At 59.6% G+C, this 20446-nt stretch overlaps 1 protein-coding gene across 1 annotated transcript in view; it reads right to left on the bottom strand.

The window, feature by feature from the left end:
- The window catches only part of MGAT5B (alpha-1,6-mannosylglycoprotein 6-beta-N-acetylglucosaminyltransferase B), a 53480-nt gene that overhangs the window by 12330 nt on the left and 20704 nt on the right, over positions 1 to 20446 (bottom strand). The window contains exons 5-12 of the mRNA XM_037064656.1: positions 19997 to 20070; positions 18976 to 19146; positions 18280 to 18444; positions 17406 to 17575; positions 9633 to 9764; positions 8235 to 8368; positions 3884 to 4014; positions 3441 to 3446 (exon numbers count right to left, since the gene is read on the bottom strand). Coding sequence (XP_036920551.1) covers positions 3441 to 3446; positions 3884 to 4014; positions 8235 to 8368; positions 9633 to 9764; positions 17406 to 17575; positions 18280 to 18444; positions 18976 to 19146; positions 19997 to 20070 — 983 coding nt within the window. The remainder of the gene's footprint in view (positions 1 to 3440; positions 3447 to 3883; positions 4015 to 8234; positions 8369 to 9632; positions 9765 to 17405; positions 17576 to 18279; positions 18445 to 18975; positions 19147 to 19996; positions 20071 to 20446) is intronic.

A 20446-nucleotide genomic window follows, 5' to 3' on the forward strand; every position in this document is an offset into this window, starting at 1 on the left:
CTGCAGCAGTAGTGGAAGATCAAACCACAGGCTCAGAGAGAACTACGACGCCATGCAGAGTACGTCCAAAGACACCCACACGGAGCCTGTCACCGTGACACGGAGGAAAACGCAGCAGGAGGCGGCAGGAGAGGCAGAGGGGAGGAGACCCACCCCCTTGAGAGGAGTCCCAGCAGGATGCACACGGACCCCTCCACAGGCACGAGGGAAGCCGGGGACCACGGAATGCGTTCGGGGTGCCAAAAGGAAGCAAGCTCCACGCTGGAATTCCATACGGGGCAAACACGCTCTCTAAGAGCAGAGGCGAAATGAGGGCGTCTTGAGAAAAATTTTAGAAACTCCAAATACAATAGGAGCACGTACACAAGAGCAGTGATTTTCGACACTTTTTTGACCTCATGGCACAAACTAATGACTAAACTTCTGCAGCACACCCAAAAATGTTTTGTCGAGACGACGAAAATGTAGGGACGATTTTGATTCGTTCACGTCAGTGGCTGTTGGGCTGGCTGTTGCCATTTTTGAAGTTGACAATCTAAGGGAAACGAGGTCGGTGCCCCTGACTAATCAGCAGGTGCTGCGTGTTCTAAAGACTCTTGTGGCTCACCAGCTGAAAAATCAGTGAGCAGAGGGGTGCCATGAAAGTATTCTAAGGCTCTTTTCATTACTTTGTAAAAGGTCAAAGTGTTGATTTCTATCAGACTTTGGCAAACGAGGGAGGCATCGGTAGGGCCGCCACTCAGAGCGCTGAAGAGTGAGCTCAGTCAGCGAATGGGCGCTGGGTTCAAAAAACGTGCAACTTCGTCAGAGAAGAGAAGGACCAAGAGGGAAAAGGATGGAACAGGCCAGAAAAAGAAATGGAAACCAGACGGCAGGAGGGTCGATTCTACACCAAAAGCACCAGTAAGCGCACCGAAAATAAAAGGACTATTTATTTTAAAGCGGAATTACTCTCGCAGAAAAAAAGCCAGTCGACTGCCACAACAAAGAATCAGGAAATCGTCCCCGAACGCTCCAATTCAACCTCTGGATGCCATGACCGGAGGCCGCTGGCATGAACAGTGCCCCGCACGCCTTCCGCAAACCTTTGATGTGTTGTTGGCATGCACACGTTCTCTTTAAAGCGTACACGCGTGCACAAAGGGGGTCGTGTTGCAGATGCTCATGCTGTTCAGCAACTTTTCCCACCTAGTCACACACAGGTAAATGTAAAGCTTCACAAAACCGCTTACTCATAACGCCCAGGAGGCCCTCTATTCTTCCATTCTATTATTCCTGTCATTCGATTTCATTTAAAAGGCTAATTAAGACTGAGTTGAGAGGAAAAGACACATACTATATCATCTCGCTTATATATGGAATTAAAAAGTTGAACTTGCAGAAACAGAGAGGACAGAGGCGGCGGGGAACGGAGGAGATGGAGAGGCTCGGGTCCGAGGGTGCACGCTCGTGGTTGTGAGACGATCACAGTCAGGGGTCAGCGCGGTGGCCGCAGTTAGTCACTCTGTACTGTGCACTTGGAATTCGCTGGGAGGAAATCCGGAGCGGCCTCACCACACCCAGACACAAGGTAATTATGTGAGCTGATGGGCGGATGTGAGCTGATGGGCGCGCTGATGGGCGCGCTGAGCAGCTTGATTGCATACTCATTGCGCTCTGTGCGGGTCTATCAAGCCCTCACGCTGTGCGCCATGGGCGCACACAATTTTCCTGTGTCAATCACTCCTCGATAAAGCTGAGCAGCAGACGCCCAGAGCTCTGGGTGGATGTCAGGACCTATCCGTGGGCAGCGACGTGCAGCTTGGAAACCGCCCAGCTCGGCAGGCGGCTCTCTGAGGCCTGGACATTTCCTCCGGCAGACAGCAGGGCCGCTTTGCGCCGACCAGCGGCCTCTGTTGTCCCTCACTCCTGCCCCCGCCCAGGACCTCACACTCCCATAAAACAGCAGCACCCAAGCCTGGGCCTCCGGCCGGCGCTGCTTCCCAGGGGTGCAGGATAGGACAGGCCTCCTCGCACAGCCAAAACCCTCTCTACCCCTGACCAGAGCTCCGGCCACTCCCATAAGGATGCGATCACCTCGCCGCCCTCCCTCCGCCCCCTCCACTCTTGGGCTGCTGCCTGGTCCCTGAACTCTGGATGGCAGGGGTCCTGGATGCTGCTTTCAGTCTCCCACCCGGCCACCTCTGACTCGCTCAGGTCACGGAGGCCAGAGCCTAGTGCTCACCAGCTTCTCCAAGGCCTCCTGCTGACCAGCATTCTCCTGGCTATCAGAGTCTCTGAGCTGCAGAGAAAACCCTCCTCTTCCCTGACTGCAGGGCCTCTTCTTCTCGGGGGTCGTTCCTAACAGCGCTTTCTGGTAAAAGCAGACAGTCTGAGCCCTCCTCTTCCCCAGCGCTCCGGGGCTCCGTGGAGCCAACTCGTCAGCCACCCTAGAGAAGGGCCTCCAATCCCACTCCCCACACCCCAGGGTGGGCGCCCCCATCGCAGGCCAGGTCTGGGCCCTTGTGTCCCGCCCCCCGGAGCTCTGCTCTGCCATTACCCAAGGCTTCATGACTGGGGCGGGGCGGAGCTGTGGGGAGTCAGGGTCAAGTGTCCGGGCTCTGGAGTTAGTCGAGGGTTCGAACCCCAGCCCCACCTGTTACCAGCTTGTCACCCTGACTTCCTGTGCCTGATGGGCTCATTTGTAAACAGGCACCAGAACACGTGTGGCGGAGAAGCAAGCACCTAGCGAGCTCTGGGTGGACGAATACTAGCTACCGCTGTTCCCGTAAGGTGATGGTGGCAGTGACCATGAGGTGTTCTCGTAAGCTCTCCCTTCTCCTCCTTCCTCAGTCACAGGAAACGGGGGCTGAGCGCCAGCGTCACCCGAAACAGGCATGGCCATGGGCTGGATGCAGCTGGGGGCGGCGTGGGGAAGAGATGCGTGGCACATCCCAAACCTGGCTCCTCCCCCTCGCTGGCTGGGGGGCACATGGAGTGTGCCCGACACGTGCCCAGGGTGAACAATAAGCAGGGTGGGTCATCCAGGCTGTGAAGGCCTTCACAGCCCGGCCCGACGCCTCCCGAGTTTGTGAACAGGTAGGAAAACCGACGTCCATCTTGCCTGAGTCACTGCCCGCTGAGCCTTACCCGACCAGTGACACGGGAGGGCCACTAAGGAAGACCACGGGACAATAGAGTGCGGCTGCCACTCAATCCACGCTTCCCGAGGTCGGTGCCGTCACCACTGACCTCCGCCTCGCGTGTGGACTGGGGTCAATCACCTGCCCTGGGAGCTGCCCCACGCCACGCCAAGCTGACCCCGCTGCCTCCCCTCCTCCCCTCGGTCCATCCACAGGAGCCTCGAACCCCAGCAAGGCCCCTCAGGAGCAACCCCGGGGAGGCGGTTTGGGGAGGGGGAGGCAGGGAGAGGAGGAACATGCAGCAAACAGTCACCATACCTGCAGCTGCCTCGTGGCCAGGGGTGCAGAAAAAGAGGAGAAAGAACAGGTCCGTGAGCAAGCAGCCTTCCCCATGGGCAGTGCTTCTCGGGGACCCTGCCCTGAAAATGGGGTCCACGCCTTGTTCCTCTCCTGCCCTCTCCACGGGGGCCCCACCCCTCAGCATCCCCAAGCCTGGCCTAAACCCCCTTCGCAGGGCTGACGGTGTTTGCTGATCCATCCTAGGGAGGTGGAGGGTTAAGTCACTGTTCAATAAAGGACATTTGCCTTGGTGGCAGAGTAGGGACAGGGAGGGGGACAAGTTACCAGCCCCCAGGCCAGTGTTTCCTAGGGCAGTTGGGGGCCTCTGTTGTGACCCATTACTAGGGGGTGTTTTCCACCACAGTGCAGAGGGCCAGCTGCTGGGGGCCGGGCGGGGCGGCTGGCGCCTGGGGTCTGCTCACCTTCCAGATGCTCGTCTCCTTGCCGTACACCACAGCCATGTTGTCGGCCTTGCCGCCCCGGATGCGCTGCTTCTCCGCCTCGCTGAGCTCCTCGGACACGAAGCCCATGAAGGAGTTGTCCGGGGTGTGAGCTGCAGCCAGACCACAGGTCAGACGGGGTCCCCCGTCTCCAATCACCAGGGGTCACAGGCCAGGTCTCCTGGGACTGGCCCCACGGGAGGGTCCCCGATGGCAGGGACGGGAAGGGGGTCAGGGGATGAAGGGTGTCGTGGGGAGATTGTGCCCTGGTCCTGAGTGTCTCCCTCTCCCAGAGATGGTCACAAAGCCTCGGGGACCGAAGGGAGCCTGCGTCCCCATGCTTGTTTTCAGACCAGGAAACAGGTGCAGCCCAGGTGCAGCCCAGGGCCAGCATGACCCAGCGCGACCCAGCGCGACCCAGCGCGACCCAGCGCGACCCTGCGCTCAGCAGAGCCAGCCTTCCCTCCCTTAGTTGCCACAGGCTCCTCCCTTTTCTGTCGCTCCACCCACCCACCCAGCACCTCCCTCATGCCACCCTGGCCGGCCACCATGGCCACTGCTCCCCATTTCTGGGGTCCTCTTGGCATCATTTTTCTCCAGAGGGAGCCCTTCACATTGAGATGTGATCAGGTCGGTCCTCTGCACAAAGCCCTGCAGCAGCCCACCCTGTAACCAAAGTCCCCACAACCACCCGCCCACCCCCATCCCCACCCAGACCCCGCCTCGAGCTCCCTCTCACCCAGGTCTCTGCTCACACGGCCCAGCTGAGGGGTCTCTGCTGGCCCCAGTCACTCTGTCCCCTTACTCTCTCCTGCCATGGTGATCACTGCCCGACGTTGCATTATACGCTGACTTGCTCAGTTACTGTCAGACTCTGAGCCCCACAAGCTCTGGGAGCTCTGTTCTGCTCACGTCTGTGTCCTGGGCACCCGGGAGAACCGAGCCCGCTGCTTCCTCCCTGCCACGCGTCTTCCCTTTCCCACCTGCCACCCCTGGCCCTGCTGTCCCTCTGCCCAGGGTGCCCTCCTCCCCCTTCTAGGGAAGACCATCCTACTGGGCCTTCAGGCCCCACTTGAATGCCAGGCCCCCCCCTCCTGGAAGCCCTGGCTGGGTCCCCCCTCCGCAGCCAGCCCCTCCCCTGTGGTCAGGTGTCTGTTAGAACACAGGGCGCGCTCTGACTTCCTGGTGCCCGAACCCCGCGCTGGGGACTCCCCGAGTCTGAGCCTCCTGCTCCAGCTGCCCGGCCACAAGGAGCGCCACCACTGACCAGCATCCGCCCCATGTGGCAGGTATGGCCATGTAGGACAAGTGCCATCGTTTGCAAGGCACAAGGTCCCTCCCTCTGCGCAGAGGACTGTGAATAGAATATTTATTGGAGCCCATTAAGTCTCTTCCACCTTCCAAGTGAGAGAGGCAGCGGCAAGGAGCTTGGCGGCAGCCACGCCGCCTTCCCAGAAGGGGCCTGATTCCAAACACCCAATTTCTTCCCTTCAGACGCACAGTTTGCACATTCTGGCATTTCTGAAACTGGGATGTGTACTTTAATCAAACCTGTAGATTTAATGCAGCATTTCCAACACCCGACACCCACAAAAAGCCACACCCGGTATCTGGCCCATCTTTCCTGTCTAAGTGCCCAGAAAGCCCCTGGGTTCCTGGGACTAAAACCAACCCCCGAGGGGTGGGGTGTTTGCTGGTTACAGGACAACAGATCTCTTCTCTAGAGCCTCAGAGGCACACGCAGGGGCCCCGGAGGCCGGGAGCTATTTCTGGGGTCGGGGCATCCGTAGCTTCCCCATCTCAGGAGGCTCTGCCCAGGTGCCACAGGAGGTGGACCAGACCCCCGCCCTGACACACCAGGCGCCTGCCCCACCCCCATCCTCTCTCCCTCCCCTCTGGCTCCCATGGGGGGGGGGCTGCCACCCCACCTCTCTCCCCAGTAGCCATTTCCTACCTATTCTCAGAGCTGAAGAACCCCCCATCCCTCCGGCTCCACCAGAAGTGGCAGGATTAGGACACAATTAGCTAAGAAACTAGTGGGCGTGGCCTGAGAAGTACCGCAACCAACCAAAGTAGCAGGGACCTGTGTTGGGACCCAGGGCGAGGGTGAGGCTGGGAGAGGCAGCCAGCCGGGCCACAGCCAGCTCTCCTGGGGAAACTGTCGGGCGAGACGGACAGCGGCTCGCTGTGAAAATCTCCCTGCACCGGGTCTGTCATTAGAACCGGCACGCCTCTCTGGTTTTTGGTCTTCTTTCTTTAATTTATTCAACCAATTAACATTTTCTGAGGACCTCGGTAGGCTCCAGGGAAATAAAGATAAATCAGCCAGTGGCTCCTTTTTCAGTGATTCACAATCTATCAGCAGAAATAAATGTACTAGCAAACTGCTCTCCTGTAATTCAATACATGCTTTAACAGAATTAGCTGTACTTAAGAGTTATAAAAAACATTCTCCTGGATAGGAGATAAGAGGGCCAGTGAGAGTGATGGCACGGAGGAGACATGGGACTTGGGGTTTTGGAGGATGAGTAGGAGTTTGCCAGGAGTGGGCTTCCATGTCCAGAGGGTTGCCCTCCAGGACAAGCCTTCCAGTTCTCAGTGCAGATTATTACAGAAGCCTCCTAACCCGTCTCGGGCTTGCCCTTCGCCGCCGCCACAGTGCGCTCGGCCATTGGCAGTCGGCAAGAACCCTGTGCCTTAAAACATCTTTTCTCTGCGCCGTCTCCTAGCTCAGGAACCTACAGTGAACCCTGAACTACAGTATCCAACGTCCACTCAGGAACCTTTGCTAACAGAACCCCCACCCCTGTTCCCCTGGCCTCCAAGCCCCTCTATCCAGCCTCCCAGCTCACTGCTTCCTTCTGAGGAAGGAGGCGACCCAGGGTCTTGCCTCTGCAGTTCCTCTCTGTTATCACTGACGCTGTTCTGGAGCAACTCCCGCCCCCACTTCCTTTCCTTCCAGGGACCCGCCCCTCACCAGTCATTCTCCTGGGAGCACAGTGTTGCCATATGACCTGTAGGACAGTCACTCTTCTCCTAGAGAAGCTTCATGCAACCTTGCAATGGCCCCTGGGGAACAAGTCTGGTCCCCACAGAGCTGGGGTAACCTCGGCTGGGACACTCTACCTCTCTGGGCCTCAGCTTCCTCATCTGGGCTCCAAGGAACGTTCCCACCTTCCCAACCATCTGGGATCCAGTCAAGCCATTACTTATGCTCCCAGAAACCACCTCTGCCCCTAACAGCCAACACCTGGAAGGCAGGTCAAACCAAGACCTCCTGAGCCTAAGAGAGATGGTTCTTTTTCCTTGGCTGGTGTGTCTCAATGGGTTGAGTATCAGCCTGCAAACCTCAGGGTCACCAGTTCGATTCCCAGTCAGGGCACAAGCCTGGGTTGTGGGCCAGGTCCCCAGCTGGGGGCGCACGAGAGGCAAAGGGTTGATGAATCTCTCATATCCATGTTTTGCTCCCTCTCTTCCTCCCTCTCTTCCCACTCTCTAAACATAAATAAATAGATGCAATCTTAAAAGATAAAAAGATCAGCTACTTTTCTTTCAGCAGGTTCCCGAGGACCCCGCTCAGAACCAAATCTGCTCTTCATCTGGATCCAGTGCCAGCGCTTACTTGGCTCTCTGACACAAGCCTCCAAAGAGCTGCAAATTAGATGCCAGCGACGCTGCTGGAGGCAGACACACCACCGCTGACGACAATGAAAAGTGACAGCCCTACCTCCCAACAAGGAGGGACAAGCGCCACTTCAAACAGCGACAGGAGAGGGGGCCCCTCAGCCAGGGGACCTAGCTCCCACACCTGGGCTGTCCCCATAGGGCGGGCCCCTGACACCTTGGGTTGTCAGGCAAAGGTGAGAGCATTTTCAGTGTGCTGCGTGTAAGAGGCTAAGTCCACGCACGCCTGTGTCGTAGAGCGTCATCAAAGGGAGTGGAACTCTGCTCAAATTGCATCGGGTGCCTGAAGCCCGGCATCTGACGGCTTCCACACGGTTGGGGGGGGGGCAGCCTCTACCCACAGCCTCCTGTCCCATTATCCCCAATGCTGGAGCACCTGCATTTCCAGAGCCTTCCGCTGCCTTCTACGTCCATTCCACTACATCTATTCCCTCTGCTTAGGAGAGCCTGCCGGTCCTGCCCCTCCACCACCCAGTCCACTTGTGGCCTCTCCTTCTGGAAGGCCACAGAACCCTCCAGGCCTGGAGGACAAAGGCCAGGTCCTGCTGGTGCTGGGGGGCCACAGCAGGAGCCCTTCTGCACCGCTGCCCCGGAGCCCACCCTGCTCCTTCCTTGCCCGCCCCCCACACCCTACAGTGGGGACACTCACGGAACATAGTCATGAACTGCTTGGGGTTGAGGTTCCAGTAGCCCCAGTTGGTCCGGTAGCCGTGCAGCGTGGCGTACTCCTCGTGGTTGTATGCGGGTTCTGTCCCGAAGGTGTCGATGACCCGGATTCGGCACCTGCCCCAGGGCAGCAGGAACCAGGGTCAACAACCTCTAGTGGTCCCTGGGCTGGGGTCGCCCGCCCCAAGTGGGCACTGTAACTGCCCCTGGCTGGGCAGAGCAGTGCACTGTGAGGCCGGGGCTCTGGCTCAGACACCGCCCGGCTGTGTGGTTGCAGGTAGGCACCGTAACCTCGCTGAGTTGGCTCCCCCACCCGCCCAGTGGGGAGAACAGAAGCCGGCTACCTCCCGGCTGCATGGAGACACCTGGGCCATGAACCCCTAACTCCAAAGCTGTGATTACGGTGCCCAGGGGGCCTCAGAGGGAAGGCACTGCCTGGAGTGGGGGTCCCTCCAAGCTGCCCCAGGGGTCACCTTCTGGTTTGCACTGCTCCGGGAGCAGCCAGTCCACAGCCCCTGCCCAGGAGCCTGCCACCCCCAGGACGGGCCCGGTGGGAGGCAGCCGCTGTCACCGGCACATATCTGAGCAGCGCCTCCAAGTCCCCTCTGTGAGTCTGGGCACTGCAGGTGGACCTCCCAGCTGAGCAGGGGCTCTGTCCCAATGGCCATGGCCCCTCCACCTGTCCTGCCCCCAGGAGTGGGCACCTGACACTCAGACGCCCCCCCAAGGAGCTCCCTCACCCCACCTCCCTCCCAGGGACCCAGAACTGTCCGCAGACTGCTGAAGTCGGCACTATGCCCCCAGAGAAGGGGGGCAGGGAGTGGGGGAGGCGCCATGCACCGAGAACACGCATTAATAATAAAAGCAATAACGCCGCCTGTCACTTTTTTCCCTAATGAAATCATGTGGGAGAGCCAGTGAGACGGGAGCAGAGGTAATGAATAGCAGGGCTCTCGGTGCTGCACTCACTAACTGAGTCCCACTGGCTGAGACCAGAGAGATGGCACTGGCCTGCCTCGGGGGTGGGGGAGGCTGGCCCCACACAGCAGAGGTCACAGCCACTGGCCACTGTCCCCTTCCCCTGGACCCCTCCTCGAAGCTCCTCTCTGACCCCTGGCCCTCAGCCCGCCATGCAGCCCTGGGGCCACTTCCTGTGACTTGACGTCAGAGGGGGCCAGAGGGCAGAGCTCCTTGGAGAAGGGACCGGGTGGGGCGGGGCAGGGGTGGGGGGACAGAAGACAAGGAGGCTTTCTCTCCACAGCGGAACCTGGGTCCTGGCAATTCTCCCAGCCTGGACCAGCTGGCGGCAGGACGTGGGGGCCAGGGGGTGGGGGCAGGGCTGCGGTGAGTGTCCCCACCCTCCCAGGGCCCTCGAGCTCACCTGTACTTCTTGAAGGATAGCCCCATGTGCTGCTTCATCTGCTGCAGGCCGTGGTAGTCAGTGTAGATGAGGTCAAAGGGCAGGGGCACGGTGAGCGGGCAGTTCCCCCGGCCTGGCGGTACCCCTAAGTTACTGAGAGAAGAGCCCCTCAGAGTCTGAGCCCCCAGGGACCCGCAGGCTGCAGGAACCCACCTTCCCAACCAGCCCGTGTTTGGAGGACTTGGAACCACACACCCTAACCCACCCAACCCCCCATCCCTACAGCCCAGGACAATCACGGGGGGCCTGTAGGCGATGAGGCTGTCACGTGACACGGGCTGACTCCTGGGAAGGGCGTGAGCAGGGCAGCCAAGGACAGTGTGTGGGTTCTTCTCCGGGTTTCATGGTCCAGATGCCCACCGGAAGACGTCTACAAGACACCCTCCCTGCACACAGAGGCCCTCCAGGGACCATGCTGCGAGCAGACTCGGCGGGAGGGGAGTTCGGGCACAAGGAGAGCCTCCCTGGTGCGAGCTCCGGCGTGGACAGGCTGGTAGCTTCGCACAAGACACCAAAGGGCCCTGTGTTGCCTCCATTCCCGGCCCCGATGCTTGGCCAGGTCTCCACTGTCCCTTCTAGGCTAAAAATCCCCTGGTTTTATCTTTCCCTACGCCTTTGGTCTGTAGCTGGAAATAACCTCTCCAGGCTCAAATTCTAGAGCAAATGATCGCCACTCTCTCTCCCTTCTCTGCGTGGGAAGGGCCTAATTAAAAAGAATTCCTACAAAGGCCTCCAAGATGGCCGGCTCCAGGTGCTGCTGTGCACCCAGGGAGTCTCGGCTTCCCCGGACCCGTCTCATTACAGGAGCTGCTGTCCCTGCGCCTTGCCCGTGCCCATCCCCTGAGCACAGTGGCACCCCGCCCTGCCTCTGTCCCCATGGCCCATTACTAGAGCAGCCACCGCCTCTTCCCCACAGAATAAGGGGACGTAAAGGTGGCTGGGGACCTAAGTGGGCAGCTAATGAGCTGCTTTACGAGTGGGGTCAGATCACTAACGGGCCCGGGAATGTTGCGGTTTCTGCAGGTTTGGCTCTCAGGCCGTTTTTTCCTATCACTTGGCAATTTCACAGACACTTGAGTGCAGCTGCCGTCAGCTGCCCAGCTGCCGTCTCCATTCTGAACCTCGGGCCCCTGGCCCAGACGCCTCCGTGTGGGCACCTCTAGGTCAGCACGTCTGAATCCTGACTCAAGGTCGTCCCCGGAGCCCCCCAAGCCCAGTGTTTTTCTCTTCTTCCTGCCTCAGAGAATGGCCGAACCATCCACCCAGTGGCTGCCTGGAGCTTGCCACTTCAGCCTGGCTCCGGCCCGTGCCACAGCCCCATCCCAGGGCGTGCACACCGGCAGCTGGCACGGGCTGGCTCCACAGGGGGTTCAGCCGGCTGCAGCTTGGCCACGCTGGGCTGAGCGGCATGTGGTCCCTGCCTGCGCCCTTCTCTGGGGACCCTCACCGGTGTCTCCCTTGAGCAAACACGGAACAAACAAAAGGCCAGGATGCTGATTCCCACAGGGGCTGCACGGTTGACAGCCGAGAGTTTCCGCTCTTCGTCTCCCTCCCTTAAATGCTCTCCTCTCCAACTTCCATCATTTGCCGGTTAAGTCAACTAATTTCTTACTAAACCCAACTTCACTCATGGATGGAGGAAGAGCTCAGTAATTTCTCCTCATGCCATGTACTATTAATGATGCTTGAAATTATGCAAATCAAATGGATGGGTATGGCCAACTGGAGCAGGCGGGGAAGGGAGGGCTCAACTTTGCAATCCCGCTGTGGATTGGGGCGCTCACAAGGATGACCTGGGGCGCAGCCGACTGGGGCTCTGGCCTCGTCGCTCCGCACCACTGCGAGCGGGCGGTCACAGGCCAGGGGGGCTGACCGACACTCCCTCTCTGACCCTGGAAGACTCACGCAGCAGCCAAGCCAGCTGTGGGCTGTGCACATCGCCCTGAACATCACTCCAGCAAGCCAGTTAATTAAAACACCGAAACGCGAGGAGCAGAGCAGAGCGGCTCCTCCGTCCAGCCCCGCCGCTCCGTCAGTGTCCAAGACATCTGCTGTGAACATCTGTGAATAACTGCAACAAATGTACAAGCAGCGTCTTTGTCCTGCGGCCTCCCCCGCACGGGTCATTTCGCCAGCCCAGGGGGACGCTGCTGTCGCAGAAGCCAAGCCGCGACTCTCGGAATTCAGATTACCTTCACATCCCGTTGACCTATTTTCAAAGTAACCTGGTGCCGCTCGCCTGGAACGGCTCCCCCGAGGCGGGGAGGCAAGGCTGCCAGGACTCTGCCTCCTCCTGCAGAACCTCGGTGACCAACGCACGTGTCCCAGGGTCCCTCTGCCCACAAGCCCTTTCGGGCTCAAACTGCTACCATTGTGCTATGGGTTGCATTGTGTCCCCTGCCCCAAAGTCGTATGTTGGAACCCTGACCTCCGGAACCCCAAAATGTGACATATTTGGAGAGAGGTCTTTACAGAGGCAATCAAGGTGGCGCAAGGTCTCTAGGGTGGGCCCTAAGCCAATGTGACAGGTGTCCTTAAGAAGAGAAATTGGGCCCTGGCTAGTGTGGCTCAGTGGATTGAGCACCAGCCTGCGAACCAAAGGGTTGCTGGTTCAAATCCCAATCAGAGCACATGCCTGAGTTGTGGGCCAGGTCCCCAGTAGGGGGCGCACGAGAGGCAACCACATATTGATGCTTCTCTTCCTCTCACTCCCTTCCCTTCTCTCTAAAAATGAATAAGTAAAATCTTTTTTTAAATAATAAAAAAAATAAGAGAAGTCTGGACACAGATGGGTACCCAGGGAGAAGGCCATGTAAGGTGAAGGTGGAGATCCGGGTGGTGCATCTACAAGCCAGTGAACGCCAAAGATCACCGACAAACCGCCAGCAGCAGGGACCTCTCGCAGCCTCGGAAGGAGCCGACCCCGCCAACCCCTGGTCTCAGGCTTCACCTCCTCACAGAGACAGTAAGTTTCTGCTGTCTAAGGCACCGGGCCGGCAGTGCGCTGCCACAGCAGCTCCTACACACTAACACAGGTCAGTGCTGGAATCTCCGCCAGAAGGAATGGGCTGCATGTAGCGTTGTGATAGCGGTCCCGGCAAACTAGGAGCTGGAGGAGCTCTGAGCCCGGGACTTACACCTGTTTCAGGGGAATAAGACAAAGGGCACGGCACAAAGTACATGCCAGGTCGTCAGGATCCCACCTGCCGCCCTGGGAGAAGCTTGAGCATCCCCAGTATCTGGGCCACCTCCAAGGCATGCCCCCTTGCCCCCCCTTCACTTGCCCCTGCCCCCCCCCCCCCCGCTGCCCTGGGTATCCTGAATGCTTTCAAGTGTGCAAATGCAGGCTCAGGAGCAACTTGCACACCCTTTCCACAAATATTCTGGGGCCCTGAGCCCCCACTCCAGGTCCCCATCCTGTCCTTCAGGACCTGCACTGGGGACACAGAGGACACTCTTTTGAATAAGCCATGCTGGCTGGTTCACACGTTCTACAATGTCCCAACGCCAGAGCTAGCATCCTACAGGACTGCACATGTGGGGGGAGGGGCTTAGAGAGGCCCCGCCCCCACTCTTCCCGCCTCAACCCTCCCTGCTTCTGAGCGGGGCCTCTGGAGCTTCAACAGCCTGATGCTCCCCGATGTCCTCTGGGAAAGGTGGTTTTCTCTCTCTCTCTCTCTCTCTCTCTTTTTTTTACTATTGTAGTTGTTTTAAAGTTACATCTGATAGCAGATTCCAAAAGTACCTTCCTGAGGCTGTTCCCAGAGGAAGCTGGGCTGTTAACACAGCTGTGCCCTGTCTGAGCAAGAACGCCCTCTTGCGCCCACCCTCCCCCACAGGGGGCTGAGGGAAGAGCTGCCTGGGCACACCCCTGGGCCTGGCCGCTTCCCACGCTGCACCCGGACGACGGGGTGACCTCTTCCTGGGGCCACTGCTTCTGAGAGGGTCTGACCCACAGAAGCCTGGCCAGAAGTGATGTGTTCAGAGGAAGATGCAGATTCTCTGTGAAGCGTGCATGGGTGCGTGTGTGTGCATGTGGGACGTGTGCCTGTGCGCACACACATGTGCGGTGCGGTGTGTGTCGTGCACAGGGTGTCTGCATGTGTGCGCAGGTGTGCAGGGAGTGCTTGTGTGTATCACATGTGGGGTATGCACAGCACACACACACGTGGATACAAGCACAGGTGTGCACAGTGCCATGCATGCACATGCCCACGTGCGTGTGGGTGTGTGTGGGTGTGTGTGGGTGTGTGTGGGTGTGTGTGGGTGCTGACAGGAGCGGCAGCAGGGGGTATTCAGCTCCTGGCACTTCTGCCAGGGCCCTGCTTTGAGGGCTCCCAAGTGCAGCAACCCCCCCTTCCCTGTTCTGGCCCCGTGAGCGGCAATGACAGCCTCGCCGACCACAGCTCCACGCCGGGCCCCAGGTGGCCCAACGGGCAGGGAGCACTGTGGACGGGCAAGGACTCAGGGTGCAGGTCGAGAGAGGAGACACCCCAGCGCAGGCTGGGAAGTGGAACAACTGAGTTAAACTCCTGCCTCTTCAGGAGGCTGGTCACTTCCCATGCTCTCGGGGGAGGTGACTCTTTGAGCCCAGCATTGAACTGCCACAGCCTGGGACAAGCCTTCCTGTCCCCCGAGGGAGCAGGAAAGGAGCGAAGCTCGCACACACCACACCGCACATGTGTGTGCGCAGAGGCACACATCCCACATGCACACACACCTCCCTGGCCCTGCAAGATGAATGGCCAGAGGGAGGGGCCAGACTGGCTGCTGTTTGGTAAATGTGAGCTCACCTCACCTCGGCATGGAGTGAGGTGTCACTGATGGGGACCGAAGGGTGCTCCACACCTGCCTGGGGACTCCGTGTGTGGCAGGGCCTGGGGTGATGGCTCTTCCCACTGCATCTTGGGGTCTCTGGTGACCCAGGGGACAGGGCCCCTGGACCCTTGCTTGCTGTTCCGCCTGAGGCAGGTCTGGCCCATGGCCACCCACTGTCTCTGGATCCGCCGTCCACAAGTTGTCCAAGAATCCCCTGGCTTCTCACATGCCGGGTCCCTGTTCTCTCTCCCCACTCCTCCTCATGCTGACCCCATCTCACTTCCCTGGGGGGGGGGGGTTCGAGGCCACGGAGAGCGGCCACCGTTCACTGGCCCTGCAGTGCTCTGCTCTGTAGGCAGCAGCTGATAGAGGGAGGGAGCCGGGGGTGGGCACCGCTGTGAAGCAGCACAGTGTGGGCAGGCGGTGCGTGGGCACACGGCTCTGAAATGGCCCGCACGACGTGAACAGCTCGGTCTGACAACAGAAGGCCAGCGGGGTGAGAGCTGGCGACTCCTGGGCTCCCTCTCCCAGCCCAGGGCAGCGGTCTGCGGTTCAGCACCAGCACTGGGGGACAGCTCCCCGCCCGGCCCCTTCCAGCTCGGGGTGGCCTGCAGCCAGATGGGGAGCCACAGGTGTCATTTCAAGGTGGCTCTGCGTCCCCCAGAACCTGGGATTGTGTTTGCCAAGGCTGCCACAACTGCGCAGCCCCTCATCGGTCCCTGTCACTAACCTGACACGCATCAGCCTAAGAGGATGACTCCAATGGTGTGAACTGAAGCCACAGGCGTGAAAACCTTCAAACCACCAGGTCATTCTGTGGCCTCACGGCACAACCCAGTCTCCACCCCCTGCCTCTGCTCCACAGGGCCAGTCCAGGTGCCTCCCCTGACTGAGGTCACGCGCAGGCCCCCCCGGGGACGGCAGACTCCTGCCCGAAGACCACTGATGGTTCTGGCCCCAGCAGCAGCCTCCTCTCCCCAGCGCCCTGGGCGGAGGAGCATCCGCTTTGCAGCCACAAAGAAACGCTGACCAGAAAGAGAGAGACACCGAGAACCAACGACCATCAAGATGGGGGCGGGCTCTGGAAAGGAATCGCGTTTTCACCTGAAGACCACCCACAAGGAACTTGTGGCCTAATGAAAAGTCAGTGCCCAGGCCAACAACGCCTGGTGCCTTTAGGTGTGCCCTGGGGCCAGGCTGGGCCGCTCCCCACCAAGTGCCACTAAAAGGCGAACAGAAAGCCACCGAACACAAATTCCTCAACCCTAAAGGAGAGGCTGGACAATTCTGATTGTATTAAAATGAAGGTCTTGCCCTGGCCGGTGTGGCTTAGTTGGTGGGAGATCATCTTGTGAACTGGAAAGGTCGCTGGTTTGATTCCCAGTCAGGGCACGTGCCTGGGTTGCAGGTTCAGTCCCCCGTCGGGGTGCGTACAAGAGGCAACCAATCAATGTTTCTCTCCCTCTCTTCCTCCTTTTCTTTCTCCCTACAATCAATGAGCATGTCCTTGGATAAGGATAAAGAAATAAAACAAAGAAATCACCAAGACAAGCCACAAACTAGAAGAGTTTTAAACACAGAGGCTTTACCCCCGGAATGCGTAAAACACTCCTACAGCTCCATGAGGAAACGACAGCCCAGCGGGGAAGCAGGTGAGTGACACCCGCGGGCGTCTCTTCAAGAGGAAGGAAGATGGACAAACATACGGCAGACGCTTGGCCTCCTTTGTCGCTGGGGCCCTCTGTCAGGGAGCCTCGTGACACTGAGTGGGGATGAGAGGTGGCCCACGGGGAGCCACGTGGATGGGACTCAATTAGTGCAATCGCTCGGGGAAAAGCTGAGTTTTCACACACCCTGCCTCTCGACAAACGTTCACCTAAGTTCACGTCCAAGAGCAATGCTGACTGAGGTGCACCAGGCAACTCAGCATCGTCCAGAATGACTTGTGAAACCAGGACAAACCCTCGGCAGCCAGGCAGGACTGACAGCCCATCACGGTCTCTTCGCAGCAGTGACATGAACAGCCGGGAGCTCCTCGTGACGACATGGATGAACCACGGAACATAGCACTGGACGAGGAAGGCAAGTCTTGGAGACGACCTACCAAGCCCCAGACCAAACCAGGATGCAACCAAACCACATGTTATTTATGAGTATGTAAGTGTGTGAAAAACACCAATTTTCTTCTAAAAAGCAAAGGAATGACAAACGCAAAATCCAAGTGGCAGTCCCCCCAGGGAGGCAGAGGGAAGGGCGAGAGCAGGCAACCCCGGGCCACCCAGAGCCCCGGTAGCACTTCCACACGGTGGGCGGTGGAGCCATGGACGCCCCTCTACCCCTGTGCTTCACGTGTTACATGTATTTTCGTAGGGACCAAGTAACAAACGTTAGTAAATAAAAGAAGAAAAATCACACATATTCTTATATCTCACGGACGTGGAAGTTAGAAATAAACCTAATTGCAGCAAAGCACCCACACGCAGCCCCACCCTCCAATCGCGTAGGTCTCCCGCCTCCAGGGGCCTCAGAGGGACAGGCATCACTGGTCCACCCACCACCCTCTTGGGCTTACTGGCCTCCAGCTTCCGAATAGGCCCTGGAAGGAGCCCGGTTCCAGAAGGGAACCTTGAGGCTGCTCCAAGACCACCAGGATGCCAGGCCGAGGGGACACCACCCCTACCTACAACATGGCTCAGCTCCACAAGCCAGTGTTTGTCAGCCCTGAGCACAAAGCCGGGGCACCTGTCGGCTCAGAGATGGAGAATTAGGCGGTGTGAATAGCTCAATGAAAACGCACTCCTGGGTGTACCCGAACTGTGACCAGGAATCCCCACAGGGGAGGGGCTGGGGGTGGGTGGCAGGCTGAGCTCGTGGATTGGGGGCTTCTGGGGCAGGGCTCCCTGCCCCCGCACTCACCTCTGCAGCTCCTTCAGTGACACTGTGATCCGCAGGCCGTGGCCCAGGACGTACAGAGCGGCCAGGATGTCCGCCCACTGCACCATCTCCCCCAGGGGCCCTCCCTTCAGCACCCGCGGGCTGAACACGTCGCCGGACTCCTCCGTCAGGAAGCCGATGTGGACGAGGATCTGTGGGGGCACAGGCGGTCAGCACAGAGGAGCAACAGCACTTGGCCCTGCCACCCCGGGGAGACCCGGCCAGCAGCAGGCACTGTCTCCCAGCTGGGCCTGGGCGGGCGCCTCCTGGCACAGCGGGGGGACCAAGAGGCAGAGTGACCGTGCCGGCACCAGGCACAGGTGAACAAGGCGGTAACGTCCTGCCCTCATGGCGCTTACGTTCCAGATGGAAGAGGAGACAACAGTGAACACAGACAAGAGAGAATTTCATGAAATGAGAGGGACTCTGAAAGAAACAGACAGGGCGATGTGAGAGTCAGTCAAGTACTTATTGGATGGGTGGATGGACAGACAGACGAACAGACCAATGAACCCTCCCAAAACGGATTGTGTCATCCCCAACATCCCAGAAAAACGCCATGGCCTTTCCACCCAACGAGAACGAGACGTCCGCAGGAGGCAGGACCTTTAAGGAGCAGCAGGGGTGGGGGGAGGGGGGGAAGCTTGTCTTTCTTTCCCAAATCTGAAAGGGCCCAGGGCCACCGCCCACCTCTCGCCTGTCTTTGCCTCCCCTCCCCCTTCTGGCCCAAATTCAGACAAATTCTGTAAAACTCTTTCGAGGGCAGACCGGTGTCCACTTGGGACCCTGGGGCTCTGGGCTCATTCCCTAAGCCCTCTGAGCTCAGCTCCCTGAATGCACACAGAGGGTCAGGTACCTGCTTCTGGTCCCTGTGGACGCCCCCCAGCCTCCGTGCCAGGCGCTGGGCGGCCATTGCCCACTGGGCCGTGAGCTGCCTGGTCCGCTTCTTCATGAATATCAGAGATTCCTTCCCGCTGCCCATCAGCTCCAGGAGGTGGGACAGGTTGCTCCGGAAAACTGCCTGGAGGGAAGTCCAGTCCCGGGTCCTCGAACTCAGAGACCTGCAGCTGTGCCACTGCCAGCACCGCGGCCCCGAGCCCTCTAGGAGGGGCTCAGCAGTGCCAGTGCCCGGCGATCCCAGGACTCCCAGCAGGCTAGTGGTTAGGGAGGCTACTGGTCTGGGCAGTGGCTTAAAAGCCAGGGAGGCCGGGCCGCCTTCCAGCGGAGCAGGAGCAACTATGCCTGGAGCCAGCTCAGCTCTGGACATCCCATTAAACACAGTTTTGTGAGGACGTGGGGAGGCTCAGGGACAGTCAAAGTGTCAGGGGCAAGGAGTCTTCGAGAGGTGCCACCTACTGGTGGTGTTGTTCTGGTCTGTAAAGGGGGCACCTGCAGGCCCGGCTTTGCAGTGTCCCCAGGGGGTGGACGGGCGCTCTGCAGGGCAGGCCCAACCACCAGGCAGAGCTGGCCACCTCATCGTACCAGAGGCAAGGGGAAGTCCACCTAGAGCTGTCCACCAACCCCTCACTGACCCCCCAACTCCCAGGCCTACCTGGACTTTGGGAAAGGCTTTGGGGGCCATCTGGGTGGCCGTCTGGTTCCTCCAGGGCAGCGGGGGGCAGAACCACTCGACCTCACTGAGGTAGGTGAGGAAGGAGCACTCGGTGCCGTCCACCCCAAAGAAGGCATAGCAGGGGTCCGAGGTCCAGCGTGCACGCATCCACTGCGAAGACGCCAGCCTGGGCTAGGGAGCCTGTGCAGCTGCCCACCCCTCCACATCTCCCTTGCCTGCATGACCCTGGGGCTCCCGCCATCCACCAGGACAGGGCCTCTGGGGCCCACCCTAGAGACACCCCCTGCCCTGGCCACTGAGAACCTCAGGGCAGGCCAGCTGGACCACCGTCCTCCAGGCCCAGAAGGAGGAGGAGGCCCCAGGGAAGCAAGGCCAGGGCAAGCACCATGGGAGGCGCGGCAGCTGGGGTTCCAGCAGGATTCGCCTGCAGCAAAGTCAGACACAGCCTTCGAGGAGGCAAGGGCTGGGGCTGGGGCTGGGGCTACGCAGGCCCCGTGACACATCGTGCGTGGTCTCACTGAGGAAGCAGTCCGCAGCACCGCTGCCCCACCCTCCAGGGATTAAAGAACCAGTTAGGAGCTGGCCCCCAACAGACAGGCTTCATACAGTCGTAGGTCCGGGGAGGTGGGGCCTGAGGGGCTCTTGGTCCAGCTGGTCAGACCACAAGGGACGAGGAGAAAGACTAAGTCCGCCCCATGTCCGAGTTTGTCAGGAATCGGGCCACTGGTGGCATATATTTGATAGCTCGTTTGCTATAAAAACACACTGAAAATGGTCAGTGGGCCAAGCAGAGAAACAGTTTCCCTGAGGCTGGCCTCCACCAGCTGCTGCCAGGGTCAAGGTCAGGGTCAAGGTCAGGGTCAGCGGCCTGAGCTGAAAGGCCCTAGCTGGCGGGCAGCCTGACTGGCAGTGGAACCCCCGAACTCATCTGGGGTACAGCGCCCACAGAGCAGCCCCCTTCCTGGTCACCGCTACCCCCACCCGCAGCCCCAGGCCTCACCTCCACCTTCCCTGAGCAGTCAGGGAACTTCGGGTCACTGGGCGCCTCGCACTGGTCCCGCCGGCCTTCAGACACTGGGAAGAGAAGGTCACCTTGCTGAGGACCTGGGTCTGGGACAGGGACAGAGCCCAGAAGACACGAGACTGGCTGGTTGGGGTGGGAGGGGACGGCGGGAGCTAGCACAGCCTGCAGCCTAAGTTTCCTCACTGGAAAGGCCACCCGCCAGGGCGTCCCCAGACCTGGGCTGTCCCCTGCCTCCACCCCGCCCTCCCTCCTCAGGGGGTTCAGACCCAGTGAAGAGCTGGCTTGGATGACTATGGACCAGCTGCCTGGATGGGAAGACCTGACGCCCCCACCCCGATGTACCCCCACTTTTTCAGGGGGCCGAGGCGGGGCTGCAGCCCAGATGGCTGCCCCCACATCGAGGGAAACGGAGGGGCCACCTAAGTC

This window comes from Sturnira hondurensis, unplaced genomic scaffold (assembly GCF_014824575.4).
Source record: "Sturnira hondurensis isolate 20B ecotype Veracruz unplaced genomic scaffold, ASM1482457v3 Scaffold0001221, whole genome shotgun sequence".
Taxonomy (NCBI): Eukaryota; Metazoa; Chordata; class Mammalia; order Chiroptera; family Phyllostomidae; genus Sturnira; species Sturnira hondurensis.